Genomic DNA, 24,879 nt, shown 5'->3' on the forward strand with positions numbered 1-24,879 from the left:
ATCAGGGAGTGATACATTAATACAAATGTTACCTTGCACTCAAACGAATACAACCTTTACCTATACCCTGATTCAGTATAAACATTTTAAAGCCTCTGCTTATACCTTGCACCTAAAAAGTCGATCTGTGTCTTTTCTACTTCATGCTCTATTACAATTCTCCACTGACAAAGATTCAGGAATTGGGATTTAGCTGACAATTTTGCTGAAACTGCAAGTGACACTGGAATACAGCTGCCTCCTCCCCAGCTGTGCCACTGCTGCTGGGAGTTAAAAAAATACACAAACCTGCTTTTGTTAGTCAACCAAACAGCCAGTTCAAAAAAGCAAATAAAGGTGAAATGCTTACAGTGATTTTTAAAGGTGGAATCATATTTTAAGACACTATTTTTTAACTTGCTCTTATGCCCATTATATGGACAAATCAAACATCAGAATTCATGTTCTCGCCTTCCAGATGAGAAAGGGATTTTTTGAGACGTATTATATTTTTATTTAAAATTAAAACTTGACAAAATATCTCCTTGCATATATGCCTTACTTAAGGACTAGCAGTGCAGCCTAATTTTATCTGGGCAATTTTTTTTTAAATGAATGATCCTTCGTTTCAGCAAAATTGGTTATTTAATAGTAGTTTAAAAGCAGTATTAAAAGCAGTTCACAGATTTTTTTCCTTTGTGGAGTGTCTTACCATATCACTGTATATAGCATTAAGAACTTGAATTGGACCTGACATTTCTCTGTAATTTATTCAGTTCACAAATGTATAAATGGCAGCTTGTGCATTTGCATGTAGATTTCAGCATTACATTCCTATCTCATCCTGTGTGCAAAACCCACCAGCAGCAGAGCTCCAGCTCCCAACACCTCGGTCCCTGCAGTGTGACCATGCAATAAAGCAGAGTGCAGCACCCGCCTTGCCAAGGACAGCTCAGCTGGCTGCAAAGCAGCTGCAAAGTTACAGCCCTGCTCACCAAACGGCTGGGCAATGCTTCCTAAAAAGGAAGAACACACGTAGGCAAATTACTGTGGACTTTATCAAGTGTGGTAAAATGGAACACTTCCTCAATGCTCCTTTCTAGTGGATCCTGGGCCAAAATACAGGTAGGATTTCCTGGAATGTACCAACTTCAGCTCTTACAAAAACCAAGTATCCACTGACCTTTCCTGACCAGCCCAAGATGGTGTTTTTAAGTAAGAGAATTCAGAACATTCACAAATAGGCTTTAAACAATAGTGCTTTGATTAGGAACATTTGCTATGGTGTGTGCTTTCCCCAGTTTAGAAAATTAGGCAAATTAAAGAGGGGTTTTTTTTAGTTACTCTATAAGGTGTTTACAATTATACACTGAAGCCTGTGTCTCAAGATTTATTGTCTATACAAACTACACTTTTGGAGGGAGTAACTCCACATTTAACAGAAACAAGAGACAAATATTTTGGACCATGGCAGTTGCACTTCCGACTTGGGCATGAGAAAGAGGCTCATGCTAATCCAGTTGTGATTCTCCCAGGAGGATGTCTTCAAATGTTACAGTGATTATAAACAGCAATGAAGCCATCCCGCTGTCTGGCCACCAGAACCATCAGCTCTCATGTTCCTCAGCTCTGCGGCTTGTCTATTCTGAATGTAAATAACTTCACTCTCCTCTGCGGACATGTCACAGCTCATAAGAGGGACTAACTGTATAAAAGCCAGTAGGCCTATCTCATCTCATATTCTGATCATCAAATTGTCAAGCAGAAGACAAATGGAGAAGTACTGATTTGAAAAACTGTCACTTAATTGCTGTCTAAATATGAACTCAGAATCCCAACGTTTGGCACCTGTTTTTAAAATCTTGTTGCACATCATTGCCTGTTTTATTACATGAAGAAACGCGGCATGGGAGACAGGATAGGGTATACAATTTTGAGGAGACATGTAGCCAGCAGTTTCACTTTTCACATAAAGAACATACTGCTGCCCAAAATTGTAATTAGCTGAACTGAGCTGACGTGCCTTATTGAGGCTTTATGGAGGAGTTAAGAGCGTTAGCGGAATGTGCGAATTCTTGGGGGAAAACGTGAACTGGTGATGCACACACACAGAGATACACACAGCACAGCACAGCACGCAGGCAGGGGAGCTGGCTGGCACCAGAGAATGGCCCAGAAGAGCTGGGGCCCCTGGAAGCAGCAGCAGCAGGACAGCCACACATCCTGGCTTTAGGCAGGTGCCCTCGAGGTTTGAAGGAGAGAAAGCAGGGAGAGAGACAGAGAAGGACACTGGGACAAGGAGAGCACTTTCATCTCCCGCAGTCCCACAGTGACTCTGTCAGTGACAATTCTCCCCCAAATTCATGACTGCTTTTTACAGGATGCCAGATGTCAAAGGTAAGTCTTTACCTTTCACCAGCACAAGCTGCTGCAACTCTGGGGCCTTGCTCAGCTGGCTGCCTGGCTGTTTTTTCACCCATTACACAAAGTAATGTTCTGGCAGCTCTCAAGGCTGCAGTGCCTCAGTGACCACAAACACATCAGCAATGAGCTGTGTATAGTTTGGGCACCTCTGTTTTCAGCTTGTCTATTGTCAGGGCCTTTTCTGTCACCTCCTGTTTAAACTATTCACGGTAACAACACATGCCCAGGCTCACAGCCTGAAACACACATTAGATGGCACAGTAAAAACATGAAAATATGTAACAGACACAGTCCTGGATGATCTTACAATCCAAGTATGGCCCTACAAAGAGAGTGAGAGACAGACAGCAAGCACACCAAGGAGCAGTAAGAAAACATTACTAAATATGACTGCAGCTCTGTAAAGCTGAAACAGTCAGATGTTTTAGCTTGTTCCACTTTAAAAAGATACATTTATAAAAGCATATATTGTGAAACCTGTTACAAATAACAATTTGAAAATCCTTAATTAAACAATTTAATAATATAAAACAAAGGTAGAAAAAAATAGAAAAATGTCACCACTTGGGCTTAATTGACAGAAAAGGCTAATGTGAGATTATAGAGCACTGCATGACCTGGGTAGGGAATGTGTATATTAGAGATTATTATACCTTTGCATTAACTAAAAGAATTAGTACAAGTGTTCACAGTGTATTTCAAGTGCCATAATAGTAATTTCCAGTGATTTTGATTTCTTGTAATTAACATATATACACAAATGAATTTAAAACTGCAAGCATAAACATTACTTGCTCACCGATCCATTATCACACTACTAACAGACCAAGCTTAATCAAGTTCTATCAGGTTTTTTTCTGTGATTATACACATTATTAAACAAGTCTCATTTCATTTAGTCTCTAAACAGCTACATTTTATTATAGTCAGAGCTACGTAAGTTCACAAGAGACTTGTTGTCTTGTTCTTTTACCCATGTAGCCAGAACAATACATGAAATAAAAATTAAACACCTGGACTAAATATAACACATAAATAACTTTCCTGGCTAGAACTATTAAGTTACTGATATCTGTAGCATAATTTAAAAAATGCAGTTAAACAATCTCCTCTGAAGGAATTCGGCCATTTAAAGATAGTTGCTGGATTCTCAGCTTCAGAATCAGTGTTTCTCAGTGGCTTCAGCAGGGTGACCTTGGCTGCCAACAGCTGAGTTCTCTGCTGCTGCAACAAAAGGTGTTGAAATGCTGACGCTTTTTCCTAGACACCAATCTACACTTGAGGTATGGGATGGAGAAGGAAGCACAAGGTTCATGTTAAACTGGAACAGGAAGGACCGACAAGAAAGAAGGTGGGGGAGTTTGCCCCATCTTTGGAGGGCACTATTCTATGGAACAGACACCAGCCTCGTTGAACTTGAGTCAGGATCAGGGAAAAGCTCAGCCACTAAAGGTGGCATTTTGCCACAGACCACCCAAAAAGGGCAGAAGAATGGATTAAGTCTCCTATGAGCAACTGAAAAAAGTCTCTAGATCACTGTGGCTCTTATGGGATACTAACCTCCCTAATACCTGCTGACAGCAACTCAGGAGATCTGGAACCCAGGAGGCAGTCTGGACAGTCCCTTGACACAGCCAGGGCCTGTTTTACTGGTCCCACTACTCACAAACACAGCAGTGCTGGGGGACGCGTTAATCCTGGCAGCCTTGGCTGCAGCAGCCTCCAAGGTGGAGCTCAAGATCCCGAAGGCAGCAGGAAAGGCAGAGAGCACACCTGGGGCCTCAGGACAGCACACCAGCTTATTCAGGGATCAGCTACAGGAACCTCTGTGAGGCTGTTCTGAAAGCAAGAGTTTGAGGGGGCTGGCAAGTCTGCAAAGACAAGCTCCTACAAACGCAGAAGTGTCCTTCTGGATACTCAGGGAAGGCAGGGGAGAGAGAAAAAGTAGACTGTAAGGAGAATGATCTGGCTAAATGAGGAACTCATGCCAGAGAATCAATGAAAAAAGGATATGAAAGGCAGCTGGAATCAAAGACATACCTGAAAGGAAGAATACTGAAAAAGTATCTGGGTATGCAGGGCTGCTGTCAGAAAAGTGCTCTGAGGGCTGCAACTAGCAGAGGGCAGAAAAAGCTCCTACTGCTACTTTAGCAAAAAAATAATTAAAAGAAAATACAGCCCACTGCTGTGTGAGGCAGTGCAAGGTACTCAGAGCTCCCTTTGCCTTCTTGCACTGCAATATTCTCCCAGAGATAAAGGAGCACAGGAAACACCAGGGATGGAACAAGTGTCTCCTGGAAGGTTTCAACCCAGGCCATCCCACAGGACTGACAGGAAGAATCCAGGAGTACTGAGAGTGCTGGCTGATGTCACTGTGAGGTACTGCTCTATAATCACAGGGCTGTGGAGCTGCTATGTTGCAGTCTGGATGAGTGGAGAACAAGATGGGTGAGGACCTGGCTATTGGACTGGAACTGGACTTCTGGGCTCGGGGTATATTGGTAATGGAGCAGTAAGGGAAGTTTCCATAAAACAAAACAGAAGGTTCCAACTTGATACGCGAAGAGTAACACTTTTAGAAATAAATTTCCAGAGTTTTAGAAAAATGCAGTCAAATAAACACATAATCTGATCAACAATATTTTACAGATTACCGTTTTTGTCATACTAAATTGTAATTAATGCACACAAATGCCTTCAGAAGGAAGTCCTTCATTGTCATGGCGTATCCAAGTATAAGCACTGAGTTCATAGAAATTATATTCAGTGACATCGTTGCAATATAAGGTATTGCTTAAAATTCTTGATGTGATTGTACCACAATATTAGTGTTACCAAGAATAGACATCCTATTCTTGATTATGTAATCAAGAAAAACTTCTGGAAATAATATTCAGAGTACAAACTACTTTTAATCAGCAGCTAAATACCAAGATGTGATTACTTTGTTGCTCTAATGACATCTGTAATGGATTCCAAGTGCTGTGCCTGATTGCTTCCCAGCTGATCAGGATTCTGTTCATCACTTCTAGCTGCTGGAATTCTGAGATTTCTTGGAGTTCCTCAGCAAAAGGCTTTGACACTGGATCAGCTAAATGGTTACAGGGCATGCTTTAAAACAGTCCATCAAAAACTTTACCCTTAGTACTCCATGATAAAATGTTTTAAGAGAAGAGAGGAAGATCTGTGTTGCCCACTTGCTTTGTACTGACAGGCATTGATTACAAAGCTGTATAATCTCCCTGTCCTTTTAGGAACGAATCCAAGACTGTTAATCCACAGGTATCTGCACCATAGAGCAAATCACTGTTGTGTCTGTCATCAGTTTAGGCAGAAAGACAAAGGGCTGTAAAAACTGCACTTTTATGTACAACTTAATAGTTAAATTGTACTTGTATGTTTATCAACACACAGCAGAGCAAGCCATTTGTATAAACACAGAGGCAATAATGAAGTAATTGTTCCAGCTGAATATTCTACAATTCCTCTTAATAGTGCATTTCCTTAAGCACTTTATATAACTACATGATAATACAGGCTTAAAAACTATTAACATAATTTCATTCACCAAGAAATTATTAAAGAAGTTAAAATATGGTGGCTCAAGTGAGGTAATCATAGAATCATTGAATCATTTAGCCCGGAAAAGACCCTTAAGTTTACTGAGTAATGAACTGCTCTTTCTTGCAATTTCTTGGAAATTGCACAAGGCAGCTTCAAATATTTATACAAGGCACAGCACATCCATCACACAATGTAGGGTGATCTTACCACTACAGTCCAATAAGTTTCTTTCACGTCTGTTAGCAAAATGAATAATGCTGATGTTTCACAAAGGCCTGACAGGTTTGTATTTAAGACATTACCAAGTCTGAGACATACACTGGCAAGAGGGACAATAATGACTACAGAGAACTATTGCTAGAAAAAAATAAACCCAACCAAATACAAGAAGCACCACACACAAGACTAACTGTATCCAGCCATTCAGTACCCAGGGGAAGTCAGAAGATTGCTGGCTCTCTAGCTTACACTTAAACTCTACCAACAGAGAAGCCTTAGAATAACATTGTTCCAAGTCAAAAGAGACAGAAGTACTCAGGACTTTGCACTGTTTTATGAATATCTGAGAAATATCCAAGTAAAAAGAAAGTAACAGACTCCTGGATTACTTAGATTTTTTGAGTGAAAGATCCTTTTCAACAGGATATGTAATACCCATTATTTGTCCTGACTTTTCTTGGCTCTTCCAAGGGATACTGAAACCAAAATATTTGGAACACCTACACAAATTAGAAGTTCTAATCAAAACATTTATTAAAACTCTGCTATAGGAAGATGATTCCAAAATTAATGGAAGCACGTAAGCCAATAAAACTGCATTGTGGTATACTTTGTGATCAAGTTACTGAGGTCTTACACAGTAGATTCAATCAAGCTTAAATCTGTTGGTTTTTACACTTTCCCACTCTTTCAGCAAAACTGTGTTCTGATCAAAAGGAAGCCTATAAATACTGTCAATCACTTTGACAGCCAGAGTCTTAAAATTAACACTGTGGGACACTGAAGGAATTGGTGAAAGGTCTCCAATGTTCTTAAAGCCCTGCTGTGTGAACAAGGGCTGGGAAGCAGCTCCTCAGGTGCAGGTGGAGGGTGAAGCAGAGTGGAGCACGAGGCACAGGATGTCTGCAGGCTCCCTGGGTGGACTGTGGTGCTGGCAGTGACAGAGCCAGGGCTGTCTGCAGCTCTGCTGCTTATCAGGGCTAACAAATGGGAGGAACTGTGCTTAGATCTGCTTTCTAGACCACTTCTCAGCAGGTAACACCACTTCTAATTTCACTTCCAAGAAAAGTACTTATCTTTCTTGTAACTCATCTTTCTGGATGGTTTGTTGTTCTTCCTCTCAGTGTACAAAGGCACACTGAGCTCAGAATCCCACAGCCATAGGTCAGAATTGCTAGAGCTTGAAGTCACTGACCTTTAGCATTTTAAAAACTTAAGTATTTGCATTTATTAACCACTAGAAATCTAGAGAATTCTCTGAGCCTTACTCACTTTAGGTACTCAAAAAAACATATCTAGTTTTTGCTATTTTCCTGGCATTAGTTTTCCCCAGTGGCTAAAGCCCCTCTTTGTCATCTCAGAGCAATTTGTTTACGAGAAAGACTTTTATTTCAAGGAAAATTTCCTACTGAAAAGAAAGCAATTAATTAATGAAAGTACAGCCTTAAGAAGAATGCTACAGGAAGTCAGATGAAGAAGTCAGAATAATACCTCAAGAATCATCTACAAATCAGTTTTTTTTTTCCCTAAAACACCAAAACAGGAACTAATACTAATGATACTTATGAAAGATTATTCTGAAGTCAAGTATATTAGCATTACTGCAAATATTAAATCTTAAAAAAAATGGAGTTACTACCTCCATTCTGCACTTTTAATTGCCTTACCTGGCATTCCATGGACAAGGTCTCCACACAGCACAAAAAACTTGGGTTTAGGGTTTAGTTTGTTAATGGCCTGTACTGCTTGCTCTGCTAATTTAATTTCTTCTCCCCATTCATCATCTCCATTCTTAGTGTCTCCATGTGTCCAAGATTTCATCAGTCCAAACTGAGGATCTGCTCCCTGGATGAAGTAGAAGGGCCCCTTCCATTGGTACTCAGCATCTAAGAAGAAAAAAAGAGGGAAAAAAAAAAACAGTACAGTCACTTAAAAAGAGAATGAAAGCTTCCACACATCATTAAACTGATTGTTCTTCACCTCAGTAGGCTGACACTGCTTTAATGCAAGTACAGAATTCTGTACTCATTCATAGAGGACAAATATAAAGGCAGAAGTACAAAATTCTCCTCTAATGTGTAGTTGTAATAAATGGAAGTATACTAATCTAATTATACCACATAGTAATTACAAACTGATTAGAGGAGAAGTATGTGAAGAATTCAGCAAATAGTGCTGGAAATTACAAGAATACAACACAGCACAAGTGTGTAACATTAGATTTCAGTTGACTGTTCTAAGATTCCAATTATTGCTTCTTTAATTAACAAGTTAAAACATACACAAGTTTCACATTTTATGGTTCCAGCAGACTTTTCCTTAAATTAAGGAATTAGACACTTTTTTTTCTCATAGTTTCAGAAGAAAGTTGGATGTAGCACATTCCTTGGAGTCAGAACGGAAGCCACTCAACTGGACCAAGGTCAGCAAACAAATCCAGCAACATATCATCAGCAACAATGAAAATCCAAATTTACTGCTGCCACAATTGCTCCCAAGACCTATGACAAAAAGGTGAGAATTCAGAAGCAAAGTTCCATTGACTGAGTTGTTGTAGGCAGAGGGTAGTACAGAATCCACACTGGTACCACTTTTTGTAGACTTCTTTCTCGAGTATTGTAATACCACGTACAACAAACGAAGGGTGATGTATACGACTACAAACCCATTTGGAAGAAAAAAATATCAACATTGGGCAAATAAAACAATTGGCTACAAATCTAAAGCAAAAAGGGCTAGCCTGTTTCCTATACTTCCTACACTATCTCAAGCAGGAGTTGAAGTACAAACACAAGTACACTGTGGTTTCTCCAGCTGTCTATATATGCATTTGTTTGCAACCTGAATATTCTAGTTTTGACAGCTCTATTTGGTTTAAGACATTTAGTGTTATTGGAGGTTTTAGAACAGCATTTAAACTGTTAAAAACTCACTGACTTGATCCATCTACTGTTGAATTTAAAGAGAAAATATACAAAATATTTTAAATTCAAATAAAATCCATCAATATACGCTCATATCAAGTCAGTCTGATCTGAAATTCATTTTGAGCAAAACTGGTCATCTAGTAACAGTACAGAAATAGCATGTCCAACACATGGATGTACTTCTGATTTCCTCCCGCAAGCTCTAGAACTGAAGCTTCACACTTTCCAAGGAAGAGAGCTGTTTCTTTCAAGCAAGGTTAAAAACCAGCTCAGAATTCATCCTGCACCATGGATAGGCTGGTGTGAGGCATGAGGAATGCAGGCAACTCCCGGAAGCTGCTTCTAATTGTCATCTGTTGCTATGGCATCGGATCATTTTGCCAAATGAAGGCTTCTACACTTTAGTTAAACTAACATTTCATTTCTAAACAAAATTATTTATATACCAGCACTGACTTACTCTTAATAATAATAACGTATTTTATAGACAAAAACTTCTAGCCATTTATTAGCTTTTAATTCTGAAATAAAATTTACTCTTCAAGTTACACAACTGCTCAAGGAAGTGAAATGATCCATCTATCCATGAGTTTGCAGTAGAAGCCTTATAGAAACAACCGAATGCCACAGAGTAATTTAGGTTTTCATTTTATGACTTATATGAAAAAAAAACAACTGCCATAAAAGCAGCTTACATGATGCAGTAAAGGCACTGTTTATGCAGAGAAATCAACTTACAGTTTTTATAGGTGGAAAGCTAAAGGAAAAAAAATCAGTTAAGGATGCTTGCATCAGAAACCCTTTACAATCTCTACAAAACAAAAAAAAATTAAAAAAGGGAACATCTGAAACAGGAACTTGGTTTGGAGGAGTGGCACAATTTATTTGTTAAATGGGGAAAAAAGATCAAACCTTTGAATATGGCAGGATCAGTAATACCTGTCCCTTTTCCAGCAACTTGACAGACAGTACTGATAAACCAATGCTGAGCAAAATCTACTTGTTCTGTATTGTTTAATCTGAAGCCAGTATTTTCACCATAGCAGCCTAAGTAAAATACAGTTACATTTACTTATTTTTACAGAGACTCCTCAGAAAAAGACGAGCAAGCATTTGTTTTTAAAGACTGTGTTTCAAGTAATAACAGCCTGTGTTATCCTTTCAGAGCTCCAGCAATAGTGTGAGGTGGCCACGGGCAGCTGGAGCACCTGGAGCAGCCCTGGCTGGGTGGCACAGCAGCAGGGCTGGCCCAGCTCCCAGGGAGCTTCAGAGAGAACACCTGAACACACACAGGTGAGGCAAGCAGACAATGCACTGTCAAGGGAGCAGGTAGGAAAGCCAGACTAGGGGTTATTCTAATATATATTTCAGGGATATTTTATTTTCCTGACTTATATTCATGCCAATACAGTAACTCTCTAGGTTTTAAGTACCTGAATGTTTCTAAGACTGTGCACAGATGCTCTTGTTTGAGTGGGTGAGTGATGGTCATGTGAGGCAAAGAGAGAGACTGATAAGATGAATTTCAAAAGAGAAGTTCAGTACACAGACAAAATCAAGAAATGGCAGAAGAAAGGAGAAACAGAAGATGCAGGGGTGGAGGTGGTGAAGAGTGGGGAGAAAAGGAAGGAGATAGGAGGTGAAAAAAAGAAAGGAACTGAAAATTATGCAAAGGTATATGCTATATTCTCCTCCAGGAAAGAAAAAGAGAAAATGAAGCAAGTGAATCAGGGATATCAGAAGAGAACCAGGAATCAGGGCCACATAAAGAACATTTACTTAAAATGTTAGCTTAATTAACTGGTCTTAGTCAAATAATTCAGTCAATTGCTACCTCTTTGGTAGTCAATAACTCATCAAATAGTTATAAAAATAACAGTAAGGTAGAATAAATATTTTCTAGAAACATATTACCCTAGTACTTAAACCAAATTCCATTAGCTTATTACTTAACAATTGTTACTCACTGCTTTTGTTCCCCATGAAACAAAAGTATGCGGGAACAAAATAATGTAAGGACACTGTTTAAACTTACAACTTTTTCCTTAAAATCAGGAATGTGCTTTAATTACTGCAAAGTACTATAAATATAAAAACAGAATATCATGATGAGAGTTGTATAATACCACTGGTTCTAACTTGCACCTGGCACCAATCTTAAGCCTGTTCTGAATTCAGCTCATGCAGGAGGCAGCTCTTGATTGCCCTCACTGGTCTGTCTTCAGAGTTGTTTTTTACAAGTTTTTCCTCATCTGTGCAAGCCATGACACCAGTTCAGCTAAATTTTCAAGTGTTGCTACTAGTGCAATTTCACTAATTCTGGTGAAAACCCCAGGACTAGGTCTGCACAAGTGCTCTTCCAACAAACCAGTATGGTAAGAGGCAACGAGAAACAGCCAGGAAAAGCATCTTCCACTACCACTGAAGGATCCAGCAGTCTCCTGCCTTACAGTGAATTGCTTTATTAATGGACCTGTTCAGATCATTATTCTATACCCTCCTTTTCTCTCTCACCAGCTGCTTGTTGGCATCCACAGAACAGGTACTGTGGGCAAGCAAATGAACCTTGTCTGCCCTGTGAGGCCCCACGAGCCCCTGTTTGAACCCTTTCTCTGGTCTTTGCACTGCATCTCAAGAACAGTGCTCAAGGAGATCATTCTGCTCCCATGCTGGGGGTCTGCCCAAGTCTGGCAGAGGGGAACTAACAAACACCACGGGGCACAAATGGTGGGAGGGCCAAGAGCTGCTTTTGCAGCAATCCTCCAGTCACGATCCAGGTCCCAGCTGCTACTTCTGAAGGTTTCAATTAAACAACGTGTACAATGGCTATCATCCCTTCAAATGTAGCAAATTACTTCTGCGGGGGGGAAAAAATAAAGGCATCCTTCTCACTAGGAGTTTGAATTTTCAAGCCTTTAGATGACCTATGCAGTTGCATCAGATGAAGTGCATGCTAGGTAAAGCAATAGAAGATTAGGATTCCATTAATTATTCCTGTCTTCTTCCTTCCATCACAAAATTGAATGAAGCTGAGAATGCCTGAAAATTGGCTCTTCATCCGTATAGACATTGAAGCTGTTTGCAACTTTCAGAATTTACCATACAATAAGAAAACACAAATCCAGAACAAAGTTGACAGACTTTTCCAGTAACTGATGTACATATGGTTCCCATTTCTGAGGGACAAACTATGTCTGTGGAGCTGCTCTTACACACCAAGCTAGAAAACTCCTATTTCAAATCAGTTTTGGTTCCAAACCTCCTTAAAAGCACAGCTGATTGCACAGAAGTCCAACTTCTGAACACGTTGTTATGCCTCAGTTTCAATAGCTTCCTACTTTTTTTTCTGCTGCCATGCGTACCAAGGTATAGATAGAGGATCAATGCAATGTATTTTTAGTAGCATTGGCTGAAAAACAGTGCCAGCTTCTAATTTTATCTAAGGATTTAATTCTGTGAAGGAGCGAAGAAGTCAGCAGCAACTCACCAGAGAAAACCTCAGCCATGTATTGTAACCACAGGCAAAAAGACACTTCAAGGACTTAGGTGGGATTTCAGCTGAATCTCCCAACTTCTAAAGGACAACAGCTAATCTCTCGCTGTGCCTTCATTTCTTCCCCTCTCTCCTAGTTTTGTTTTCCCCATCTTCAAGGATCACAAACACATCTATTGAGACTTCTCACAGAAACCACTGGCCTCTGACAGCACACAGTACTGGTGGGATTTCCAGTATTTCCCTGGTGGCATTTTTTATAAGTACATTGGTTGGGTTCAACAGTATATTTGTGTTTTCCTTCCTCTACACTCTACAGAATTTAATGGAAAAAATTAGTTATGGAAAGATACTCCTGTCCATAAACTCTCTTTAGACACTACTATGTCAGATCATTTTGGACATGGACACATCTCCAGTGCCTGCTCAGTCCATCACGGGCAGTAACAAATACAAAAATGCCCTCATTGTCACGTTGGGTTGGACAGGAGAATCAATACCACTTCTCTGAAAATCAGATTACAGCAGAAATAGGAACATGGTTCCCTGCCCTGAGTTGTCTCAGCCTACAAAATGTGCCTGTGACTTTTTTTCTAGGTAAAACTGAAAAGGAAGCACAACCTTGGTTTTCCAAAGAAGCTCTGTGCAGGAAGGAAAATCTAATCTCTTAAGTGAAGTGGGTATATATACATCATAGACAACACAAAGAGCAACAATTTGTTTCCATTACTCTCAGTCCTGAAATAGCTGGAAAACTGATAAGGGAATTGCTCTACATTCTTAATAATTCCTAGTTATATATTAAAAATATTATCAATAGATATGGCTTAGAAAACTCACAATTTTTGTATGCTAAATGCAAAAGATTTCAGTCTAAAGAAATGTGCATGTCTTTCACCTGTTTTTTTTTCCATGTGTACCCAGGAGTCTACCAAAGATATGACTACTGAAGGTTCTGCAGAATGACCAAGGCAACCTGTCATGAATTATCCAATATTAAGTACCACGGGAAAAACCTTCAGAACAGGTATTAAAATATATTTTCAGAGAGAAAATAAAACCTTTTAAAGAGTAATCATTCTAGAATTTATGTACTATAAAAATACTGTCAGTAGAAACACTAAATGACAGAATACGGTTTCTCAAATAAATGAGACAGTGCTACTGTTACCAAAAAACATACTTTTAAACTTCTTAGATAACTATCAAGGTATAAAATGCCCCCTCAGACACAGTTTATTTGTACTGAGGGCTACAGAAGCTCAATTCTAGTCATGCTTTATGCCCACCCCCAAATTTAACATGTAAACTCATTACAAAAACTTTACAGCCCAGAACTGTAGGTGTGAAGGGGGGTGGCTTGCATAATGACAAGGTGAAGTCACAGAAAGTTTCTCAAAACCCACGTAAAAATTTCCCTAATCCATATGAGAGTTGGAGACAGTACTGGGAATGGAATATGCAAGATGGGAAGTAGTTCTGATCAGTGCTCAAAAATATTACTGTTGAAGAGTTCTAGAACAGTAATCATAATGTGCCAAGATCCAACACTCTTCTGAAAGCAAGAAATCAACTGTGGTTGCATTTAATTTCAAAGGAAGGCGAATTATATATAATTATGATGCCTTTAAAAAGTGCAAAAATCCTTGAAGGCAGCATGGAAACTGTTCAAAGACACTATTCCAGAGGTTCAAACCATAAGCACAACATTTACTAAGGACTTCAGAAAGACCAAGAATAATCCAGGCTGCCTAAACTACCTAAGTAACAGCCATAAGGAGGCTAGTAAGTGCAGGACAGCATCCTTTGAAAAGCTAAAGCATTCTAATAAAAAAATAAAAACCAAACAAACAACAAACAAACAGGAAAGATTTTATACACTGGAAGATTAGATACTAAAGTCCAAGAAGCCAATCTAAAAAAAAATAAAAAATGAAGAGCTGGAAACAGCGTAAATCTGAGAACTAATAAAGCACTTTGTAGGGGAATTAGGAGCCAGTAGCTTGCCAGACACTCATAAGGTTAACAGATGTTCCAGACATGCAAGATGCACCCAAAAATAAAGGCTGAAAAGAAGAAAAACAAGGCACATTTTTGTATCCACATGTATTGTGAGGGAACTCATGAAGATCTAATGTGATAATTCCTCCTAAGAGACAGCACATCAGATATGTATCAAATCAACATACCAGTAGATGATTCAACAAACGGACGTAGGCACTAAAAAACCACTCAGATTAGATGGCATCCATAGAACTCCTCAAAAGTGAAAACTACTGAACTTCTGGGGAGTTATCCTTAAAACTGCACTTGCACCAAATGAACATGGAGGTGGCCACTATTACATCTACATTTAAAGAGGTTTCCTGAGCAATCTGGTAACAACTAACTGGTAACAACTGAGCAAAAGTGACATCCGTACAGACAATGATGGAAACACTAACCAAGACAGCAGCTCTTGTATTTACTGATTCTCCAGAAAGAGTAATCAACAGCTTTTACAGAGACAAGGGAGATCCATTTGATCCCATCTCAAATCTACTCACCAAAGACTCAAGGAAGCCAAGCTGTCTGGAAATATGAAATGAAGTCCTTGCATGCATAGAAAACTGGTAGAAAAACAGAAATGAACAAGACACCCAGATCCCCCCTGGTTCTGTACTGGGACCTATACACTGTTCAACAAACTCAAAACAATCTGTCACAGCAACAGAACCAGCGAGAAAGTGGAATTTGTTAAAATTAAGCAATTTGGCAGCATGAGAATCAGGCCTTGCTGTGAAGAGCTGAGGAGAGACTTCCTATGCAGTGACTATTCAAAAAAGCATGAACTTCATGCAAAAAAGAGCAGCATAGTTCACATGGGAAAACACCCACCAACTTCATATGAGTTTTACCAAGTGCTACCAAGAAGGCACTTCAACATTCAAAAATAGCAAAAATTCAGAGATTGGAAAGAAACAGAAAACAAAGCAAAATGAAAATTTGAGAAGTAATTGAACAAACTTTGAGATTAAGTAAAAGATTGGTGAGGGAAGCATGACAGAGTAACACAAAATCACATGTGGAACTGAGACTGTGAGGATGCAATACTGGTTATTTGCATGTTCCACATAAAGGTTTTGTAACCATCAACTAAGACTAGCAAAAGACAGGTTCAAACAGACACTTCTCAAGCAGTTAAAATGACAGGACTATCACTTGTTTAGCTACTTGAAAAAAGTGTTCCACTGTTTTCACATAAATTCTTTGCTACTGACATACTTGGGACCAAAAATAAAACAAAACAAAAACAAAACCAACCAACCAACAACAACAACAACAAAAAAAGCAAAACAAAAACAAAAACCCCAACCCCCCCCTCAAAAAAACCCAACAAGCATAAAACCACAAAAAACCCCCACAAAACAAAAATAAAAAAACAAACAAAAAAACCCCCAACCAAAATAACCCCATGACTTCTGGAGAGAAGTGGTAAAGACAGCAGTTACCCAAACATATGGTCCTGTTTTTACACTCAAATACTAACAGAAATAGTAGACAGCTGAAGCGAAATTTCACATGGGTAGAATTTATTTTAGAAAGTAAAGTCAAACCATAGTTCTCTTGCCAATAAGGTAGGGCATTTAAACATTGTTTACTACTGTGTCTCATTGATTATATTGATAACTTCAATCCCTCACCTCAAGCTCCTCATTCACATTTCCCCCCACCAAGGGCAGATTAGAGCAGGTTACAGGTATAACCTCCACGTTACGTAAAAGCAGACTGAACAAATTACCAGTAGGGAAGAGGGAGTTTGCAGAAATGGTAGGAAGAAAAAAAGGAAATTTAGCTCTCAATCGTGGCCTTCAAATTTTAAAAGGAATCAGTGTGCCAAGCCATAGCAGTGGCAGTAAACCCTTTATGTGGATACGTGCTTAACAAGAGTGGAACCTTAAGACTGAGTAAATCAACAAAACTGAGATAACTGATTTTAGTCTTAAACTATGTGAAAATTTGCCTCAGTTTTAACAGCCCTTGGTTCTCTTTTTTTCCTAATCATCTAGTTAATAAAACATTGTGTTGAACTTTAGCCTCTTAAGAAAGATGCAAGTAAATTATTTACAAAAAATATTGCACCCAAAGATGGTAGCTGGACTATGACAGCCTAGCAAATCTTGAACAAGATTAAAAACAACCAACTGGTAAGAAAGTCTTAAAGAATTCCAAACAGGGACACTTCAGGAGAAAGAAGCACACCTGGAAAACAGATTCCTAAATGACGTTTTCTTCCATGGTTAAGGAAATTTCCAAGGAGTCAGATACAGCTTTTACTCAGAAATTTTTACACTGCTGTTGAACGCTCCTTTTGTTAAGTTTCCACTATACAGTTGATTTAACTAGATGGTTTGTCTGCCATCTGTCCCCTCAGCAAATGCTAGGCATTCTGTTCCAAACCAACCAGACCATCTGCAATTAATAGATTGCCAGAATAGCTGTATACATATACTTCACATGCTCTGAGTTGGTGATTTTTCTTTATTTGGCAACAAGCAAAGCCAAATATTTCCAGTGCAACCCAAGAAAAGATCACAAAATTGTTGGGGTGGAACAGCTTTGCTGACCCCACCAAACCAATACAATTTGAAATTCATAAATGCAGAGAAATAGGATATTTCTTCTATGTGTGGCCATAGGAAATGACTTCTTAACACAGCTGTGTCCCTGAAAACCCCTGGCACACTGTAGAACCTCCATCCTTGTGAGAATTTTATAAACAGGTGCATACACTGAGATGTTCAATGCACTCCTTTGTGTCCAGCCACAAGCAAGAACCAGTAGTCACAGGTGGCTGCCACCTTTGGCTCGGCCTCATCCCCTAATCCAGCTGGCAGGTGTGGAAGCACGTCTGCTTTGGCTGGCTGTAGCCCAGGGCTCGCAGCGATGCTTCCGTACAGCGGGGAAGGGCCAGGGGAGCACCTGCGCTGCTCACCCCCACCCTGAGCCAGACCGAGCATCCAAGGCAAAGCAGCATCTTACCAAGCTGTGAACCGCCCTACGGCTGCCTTTCGCTTGAGCACCACGAACACTGACCCAGAAGTAACCTGCTAGGTCACCACTACAGGACAGCACAGTGCTGGCACCAACAGTTTCATAGGCTATGGAGACCCGATTCAGCGGCACGGACAAGCATTTTAAAACTAACCCAGCGCTGGACATATCTCCACGGGAGCCGGAGCGTGGGGACAAACTTGGGCGGCTCCGGGCGCGCCCCGGCACAGCGGGGGCAGCGGGGCGGCCACGGCCGTCCGGTGCCCTCTGCGTCCGCCGCTCCCCGCCACGGGCTCGCCGGCAGACGGCCCAGGCCCCGGCGCTCCACACATCCCTCTCCCCAGCAGCAGCTCCTCCCGCCGCCGCCGCCGCCGCCGCCGCCGCCGGGGAAGCCCAGGGCCTCCCTCCGCACGCCCCTCCCGCCCGGCGGGAAAGAGCCCGCAGGAGATGGCGCGGCTCGGCCGGCGCTCCCCGTACCTGGGCGGAAGGCGGTCAGAGTCCTGCCGCGGGCTCTCAGGAACGCGTTCGCCGCCGCCATCGCCCCGGCCCGCGCGGCCGCTGCCACCGCCGCCACCGCCACCGCCGGGCCCGGCCGCCGAGGGGGCGGCACCGCCTCCGCCGGGGGCGGCGCCTGGCACGGGCTGCAGACCCCGGGAGGCCTCGCGGGCCCGGGCGCGGCGGCCGCACTGGAGGCTCCGTGGGTTGGTGTGAGGGCGGCGGCTCTGGGGCCAGCCCTGGGATAGCCCTGGGAGCCGCGGGCCGCCTGCAGGTACCGCCATGTGCGAGGGGCGGCTTCGAACCTGCCCCTAAGATGCGCTGGCTCTTAACTGAATTATAATGAAGTAATACATGACATCATTTTCCTAACCTGCGAGCTGAAGTAACCCTGTGTCTAAAAGTGACTTCCTTGCTCCCTTCATGGTTTGTTCTTCTCGTCAGGTTTCCTCAGTTTGTAAACGTGCTCCCGAATTTCGGTATCACCAGCAACTACTGTCTGAAAAAGAAAATGAAGTTATGCAAAAAAGTAAAGGCCCAGTGTTTCCCTGCTGTCAGTGCCAGAGCTCGGCTGGCAGCACTGCCCGTGGCCGTGGGCATTGCAGCGGGCGTGGAGCAGGCCCCAAGCAGTTCTGCTTCTGTCAGAACCGAGCTACGCACCGAGGTAATGACTGAAATATATGGGTGACCCTTACAAGGCGATGCTTTCTTCATCTCTTCTGACCTAGAATCCCTTTTTGACCCAGCCATAAAAGAACACCAATACAGTTGCAGTTTCCCAGATGAACAGCTGGGACCTCATTATTCTGTGTGGTGCAACATGCAGAGTTCTGAGTGCCTCTATTCATCGTGTGAAATTTGCAGCAACGTGTTGATAAGGTTAATGTTGTCAACTAAAATGCATTCCTGTGGCTAGATGGCTTTTCCATCTGTAAAATGTGGGTACTATTATCCACAAGTAAAAACAGCTTCTTCTGTCCTACTTGTAAACTGCTTGATGATCATTAGATGGAAAGCGCTAGGGGAAGTCTCTTTCTCCTAAGTAGTTTTTGTCAATTCCCCTCTTTATGAGGCAGCATGTGGTATATTAAGCAAATAAAAACTAATGTGCATTTTTAAGTCTCAGGTGCAGCCCATCTAAATATCCCAACACCATCAGGGGAAGAGGTGATCCCGGTCTCACAGTGGCACTGCTCATGCTAATACAAGAGCAGTTGGCTCAGTCATGCTAAGAAATTTTCTACCTTTTCTGTTTCTTTTCTGTTTTCTTACCTGCTTAATAGGGCTGAGCACCTATAAACCAGAATATATAACTGCTGCATGACTTCAGCTAAACTCGAGATTAATTTTGCAAGTGAAATAATATCAAGATCAGGCCAAAAACTGTAAGTTGCTTTGGCAAGGCAGCATAGTGTGGTTCTGGAGCTCAAGAACATGAGATTGTGATCTGCACCTGAATTACCTTTGTCTTACTTAACCTGGATGCGTTGCTAAAGGCAACCATGTTTCTTGTCAAGTTAGGCATGTCTGAAAGATTGAATCAGACCTGGCAGAGATGGGGATTGTAAGATCTTTTAGATTTATCTAAGTCTGCAATTTCACAGCTCTTTTTTTTAGACATGTATCTACTGTATCTGATGTCTTTGCAGGATGGGTCGTAGATGAGCCTCAGGATGCTCAGCTCTTTCTAGCTGATGGTGAGTGTGCAGCCTGCCTATGTTGCCTGCTCTTCAAATGGGATCCTTTGATCTTAGATCACCTTGAGCATTATTTATGGTAATGAGGAGGTCATGAGAAATTGTAATTTTTTAATTTAAATACATTTTCTTGTGATTTTACAGCCTGAGTGCAGAAGTGTTTTCAACTGCAGAAATAAAGGAACATTTGCTTATAAACATGAGAACTGGGAATTAGGACTGTGTATGCACGAAGGGGGGATTTCAGCTCTCTCCTGCTTCCTTTACTCTGCCAAATTTGAAGTATGCATTTTTGAAGCCAAGCAAGCTCATGGACCAAATGCTATACAGCTAAACTCATTTTACTATGACTAAGTAATTTAAAGTTACTACTGATCTATGTTGGTTTAATTATAGATTTTCGTGGACTCATTCCAGATGGGGCCTCGATAAAGCATCAGAATTTTGTCATAAGACTTGATTTGTTTTACAAAGTGTCATGAATATAATGGCACTGAATAAATAATTTACAGTAGCACGTGTATCCTCTTATTTATAGAGTATAAATTGAGAGTTTTACCAATTTTATAAAGTTAATGTGAACATGCAGAGGGAAATGTACTATTCTGGGAGGGCATGCAGTACATTGAAAAGAAGAGATTAAAATTGGGAAATGTAGGCATTGAAAATAAAATCCTTACATAAGGTTTAGCTTAGTAAGGAGTGTGAATAGAATAGTGCAGATCTGTGGAGTCCAGATCTTGTAAGACTTATTCGAGTGTGCTTTAGATGATGCTGCCAACATGTATAGCTCTTGGAAGTTCTGAAAAATACAGAAAAAACCAGACATGCTACCTTATTTTTTGCTGCAGTTTAAAATAAGACTTCATGCACCTTGAGAGACCTAGATAAAGTACTAATAAAACAAGTAAATTATTCTAAAATTTACTATCTCTACTGAGGTATTCAAATAAAGAGCAAAATAGTCAAGGCAGTGGTTGAAGAAGGGGAATCTTTTTCCTAATCTCAGCAAATGACAAGATGGCAAAGAACAAAATGGGAAAAAGTACAAAAGGTGAAAAGGTCAGAGTCAAAATGCAGATTTAAAATGAAACCATTTTAATCTTATATATAGAATAGAATGACTATATGCCATCTGGAATTCAGGGAATCCAATGAAAGTTGGAGGTGTAAACAACACACAGAGCAATATCAACATCTGTTTTCAGTGCCTGCTGATATGTATGAGTCCTAGAGGGATAAGTTGGAGAAAATAATGGAAATTGATAAAACCTGATGATAGAAAAAAGATCACATAAAATTGTATTTGTTTAGAAAGAATATTGATTTACTCATGCTAAAAATAAATAGTGCATACAATGTAATGTCTGGTTTTTAAAGAATTTCTTCCTGTAAGTCCTTGAATAGGACAGCATTCATAGCAGATGCAACATTTTGGAAGGTTTGGCAAAGGATACAGCTCTTCTCCTTCCCCAAGAAGAGCTAATGGATAAAAATCAGTAAATTCTGAAAAGTTACAGTGAGTAGTATCTCTTAGGAGTAAACTCCTATGTCCTGCTCCATTGCTGAGATTCCAGCATGGCTACGCCATTACAAGTAAATTTAGCAATCTGTGCCTAAACCATTACAGAACATGATAAAACATAAGGTCTGATGTTCAATACAAACAAAAATGAATTACTACACTAAAAATGACTTACTGCACTGGAGAGTGCTAGCAACGTTAAAAAAAAGGCTCTCTTAATATTTGGCCTCGATACCAAATGGTCTTCTGTTTTCAAAGGAATATCACAAAATAATATCAAAAATATTAATAATGTTTTCACAAACCAACTTAAAAAGATTGATTGACCAGGACCAATATTTTGTTGCTAGGTAGGGAACAATGATGACATTGATTATTTCCACAGCTAAAAATCCACAGTGTAATTGATTTTTATCTGACTCATTTAGTGTGGGCAGGCTCCATTTGTTCAAGAAACCTGTAATATATTCCTTGAATCACTGTAACTATGAGAGATATGAAAGTTAACGTAACGAGTTAAACACACTATTTAACTCAATTTGTTTTGCCCACTGAATTCCAATTTCTGACACAGATACAGGTTCTATCCAGAGCTACTGCTCATTTTTTAAGATGTCTTGCTAATTTTCTGTCCTCCCAAATACTCAAGAGTTCTACTTTATCAGGGTGCCTCTGATTTTAGAATTCCCTGTCCTGAGATTTCATTTTCAGGTACTGAGAACTTGTACCTTTCATTGAATGAGATCTAGGCTACCAGCAAATTTGAAAGTCCTGACTAGTAAAGACTACAGTGAATGAGAGAACCAAACTAGGAGGAATTATTTGATCTTGTGCATATCTTTGATACATTCAGTGTCTACTCCTGAAAAGTCATGGATATTTGGGTCATGAGTTTGTATTGAAACTGCTAGACACATAAAAATTGCATAGGAGTCCAGCAGAGCTAGAGCTGAGAGAAAAAAATAAATCAAGGTTTAATTGAAGTACCTATTTCCCAAGTTATGCAGAGTATTTGTGATTGACTGCTACCTCATCCTGAACTATCTTAGAACTTTCTGACTTAACTGTTCTCTAGAATTTTTGCTGTCAGAATTGGGCAGCATTTGCCCACTATCAAAAGTTTATGATTCCTGTTGCTCATCAAGACCTGTCCAGTCACAAATGGGAGGGAATTAGGAATATAAATAGATTTGAAGAAACTATTTATTATATATTTCCACATACATATTTGTGGGTTTTTAGACTACTACAGGTTTCAGGTATATACTATTTGACTTGGTCTAAGAAGAAGAAGATCTAGGTTTAAAACCTTTTGTATCACAACTTGGTCTCAAATTTGGACTTGTTGGACTTTTATTATTTTAAACAAAATATTTTCCATTCATATACAAGCAAAACCAGAAAACTGGAAGAAAAATTATTATTTAGTTTAGGTATCTGTATGCACAACTCTTGAGAGTCCTTTCTCTTTATTTGCTGATAAATGCTATTTTATAAATAAAAAATAAAACCCCTGGTGATCATTAACCAGAGTTTCTATTTCTGTCAAAACAAGAAAAAAAAGAAAAAAAAGAAAAAGAAAGAAAAGAAAGAAAAAAAAATATTTTTTCTACTAGGCATACAACAAGGGCATTGGTCTTTTCCTATTACATTGGTTAATCCAAAATGTGTTGCAAATGTAGTGGATGAATCTCTTTGTTTCCTTGCTCAAAGCATTTTTTTTTTTCAGACTGAAAAAACTTTTCATTTGTACATTACAGATGACACACATCAATTTGGGTGTTTTGAAAAAAACTGATACCTCATTTTTCTTTCCTACTATAAAGAGATTTAATCCTCTTTCAGAAAAGGGGAAAATTGTTTTGTTCACCTAATTTTTACCCAAATATATTTATCAGAAGCACATGTACATCACCATCTGACAGGATATAACAAACTGGATATAAAGAAAGAGTGACATCAGATCACTCTGAGAAGACAAAAGAGTGACTACAAAAACAAATGTGAAAGAGAACCCATTGTCATGCCACTTTGCAAAGATGCAGCTTCTGCTACAGAGTGAAGTTTGATACCACAGAAATGTCCTTTAAAGTGGAAAAAGTTCCAACTAGGTTTTCTGAAGTGGAAAAGGTAGTTATACATCAATCAGGCAAATAACTCCTCTTGCTGATTGGCCTTCCTGAATCCCATTCTGCCACTACTCTCCCCTCAAAAAACAGCCTAATAAATTGCATCAGTGGTTCAGAGAATCTTTCCTGCTTTGAAGGATGATTTATCATTCCCTAAATTTTTCACAGAACTCTTCTACACATTAGTATTCACTCATATTGTGTGCCAGGTTTTGCATGTGAAGTGGATCTTGAATTTGACTTCACCATCTGTGATGTCACTAATATAGCAGTCACTGAACTTCCTGAAATAGGATGACTATGAAGGATGCATCTATTTTGCCAGAGATTTCTATAAAACAAAATGTTTTTCAGTAATTAAAGCTGGAGGTGAACAAAGGAGGTACTCTGGGAAAAGCACAGATTAATTTAACCATAAATGACCCATTTAAGTTTGTTTTTCACTCAAGTAATGACTGAATAAAATGAGTTCAGAGACTGATGAAGGATGCTGAATAGGTAATTATCGCTATTACAAACCTCTTATTTTCATTTGTAGGAAATGTAATTTGAAAATTAAATAGTACTTAATTTTTTTTTAGGTTTCAGTGTGGACTCTCTTTCAGCTGTGTCTAGCACTTTTGTTTCTCAGAATTTCAAGGACTTTTCTTTTCCCTTTAATGATTGTATTAGATAACCAGAAGGATCCATTTTTCAACAGTATTATCTCAGCAATAAATTACATTTTCCACTTCCCTCAGATTCCCAGTTTAAAGATCTGTAGGTGTTTTACAGGCCTTGGGTAAAGAGAGATAACGGAAAATTTGGACACAGGTAGAGGCACACAGAGGCTGATTTATGAGTAAAGACATAACATGCACCACAAAGCTTCTACTTTTAAAATTAATGATAGATGAGGACAAGACTGCATGCCCTACAAGGCAGATGTAATCCACCTGTTTTGTACTACCCTTCACTTCAACTACCATCCTCCTTCCCTGTGTTTGGAATGATTTTTTTTCAAATTCCTTCCAGTTGTACTTATTCATAACAGCTAAGTCAATGACAGCAAACACTGTGTATTCCCAGACTGCTCTTTCAAATTTTTAACGCTCCAGTATTTTTTAAATCTCTGTTACAAATGTAACAGAGTCCAATGTCCAAGCATTAAAGTCCAGACTAACTGACTCTAGAAAAGTGGCTTTCCCACTCTTTGAATTTATTCTGGTTTTGAAACAAGGATCAAGTAAAATTTTATTCACAGAAATATCGCTTGGTCTTATGGATCCATTCCTACTTTTGCTGAAGGATTATCACAATAAAGATACCCTGTACATCAGGCAAAATACAGAAATTAACTCAAGTGCCTCTTCTGCAGATGACTTGGAACCCTTAAAGATAATTTTGATGTTTG

The 24,879-nt window shown here is 39.7% G+C and overlaps 1 protein-coding gene across 1 annotated transcript in view; it reads right to left on the reverse strand.

Annotated features, from left to right (window-relative positions):
• Positions 1 to 17,972, reverse strand: part of CPPED1 (calcineurin like phosphoesterase domain containing 1) — a 38,387-nt gene extending 20,415 nt beyond the window's left edge. Inside the window, exons 1-2 of the mRNA XM_062503347.1 lie at positions 17,795 to 17,972; positions 7,854 to 8,072 (exon numbers count right to left, since the gene is read on the reverse strand). Of these exons, the coding sequence (XP_062359331.1) occupies positions 7,854 to 8,072; positions 17,795 to 17,972 (397 nt within the window). The remainder of the gene's footprint in view (positions 1 to 7,853; positions 8,073 to 17,794) is intronic.
• Between the last annotated feature and the right edge of the window lie 6,907 nt (positions 17,973 to 24,879).

Source organism: Cinclus cinclus, chromosome 16 (genome assembly GCF_963662255.1).
Source record: "Cinclus cinclus chromosome 16, bCinCin1.1, whole genome shotgun sequence".
Classification (NCBI taxonomy): Eukaryota; Metazoa; Chordata; class Aves; order Passeriformes; family Cinclidae; genus Cinclus; species Cinclus cinclus.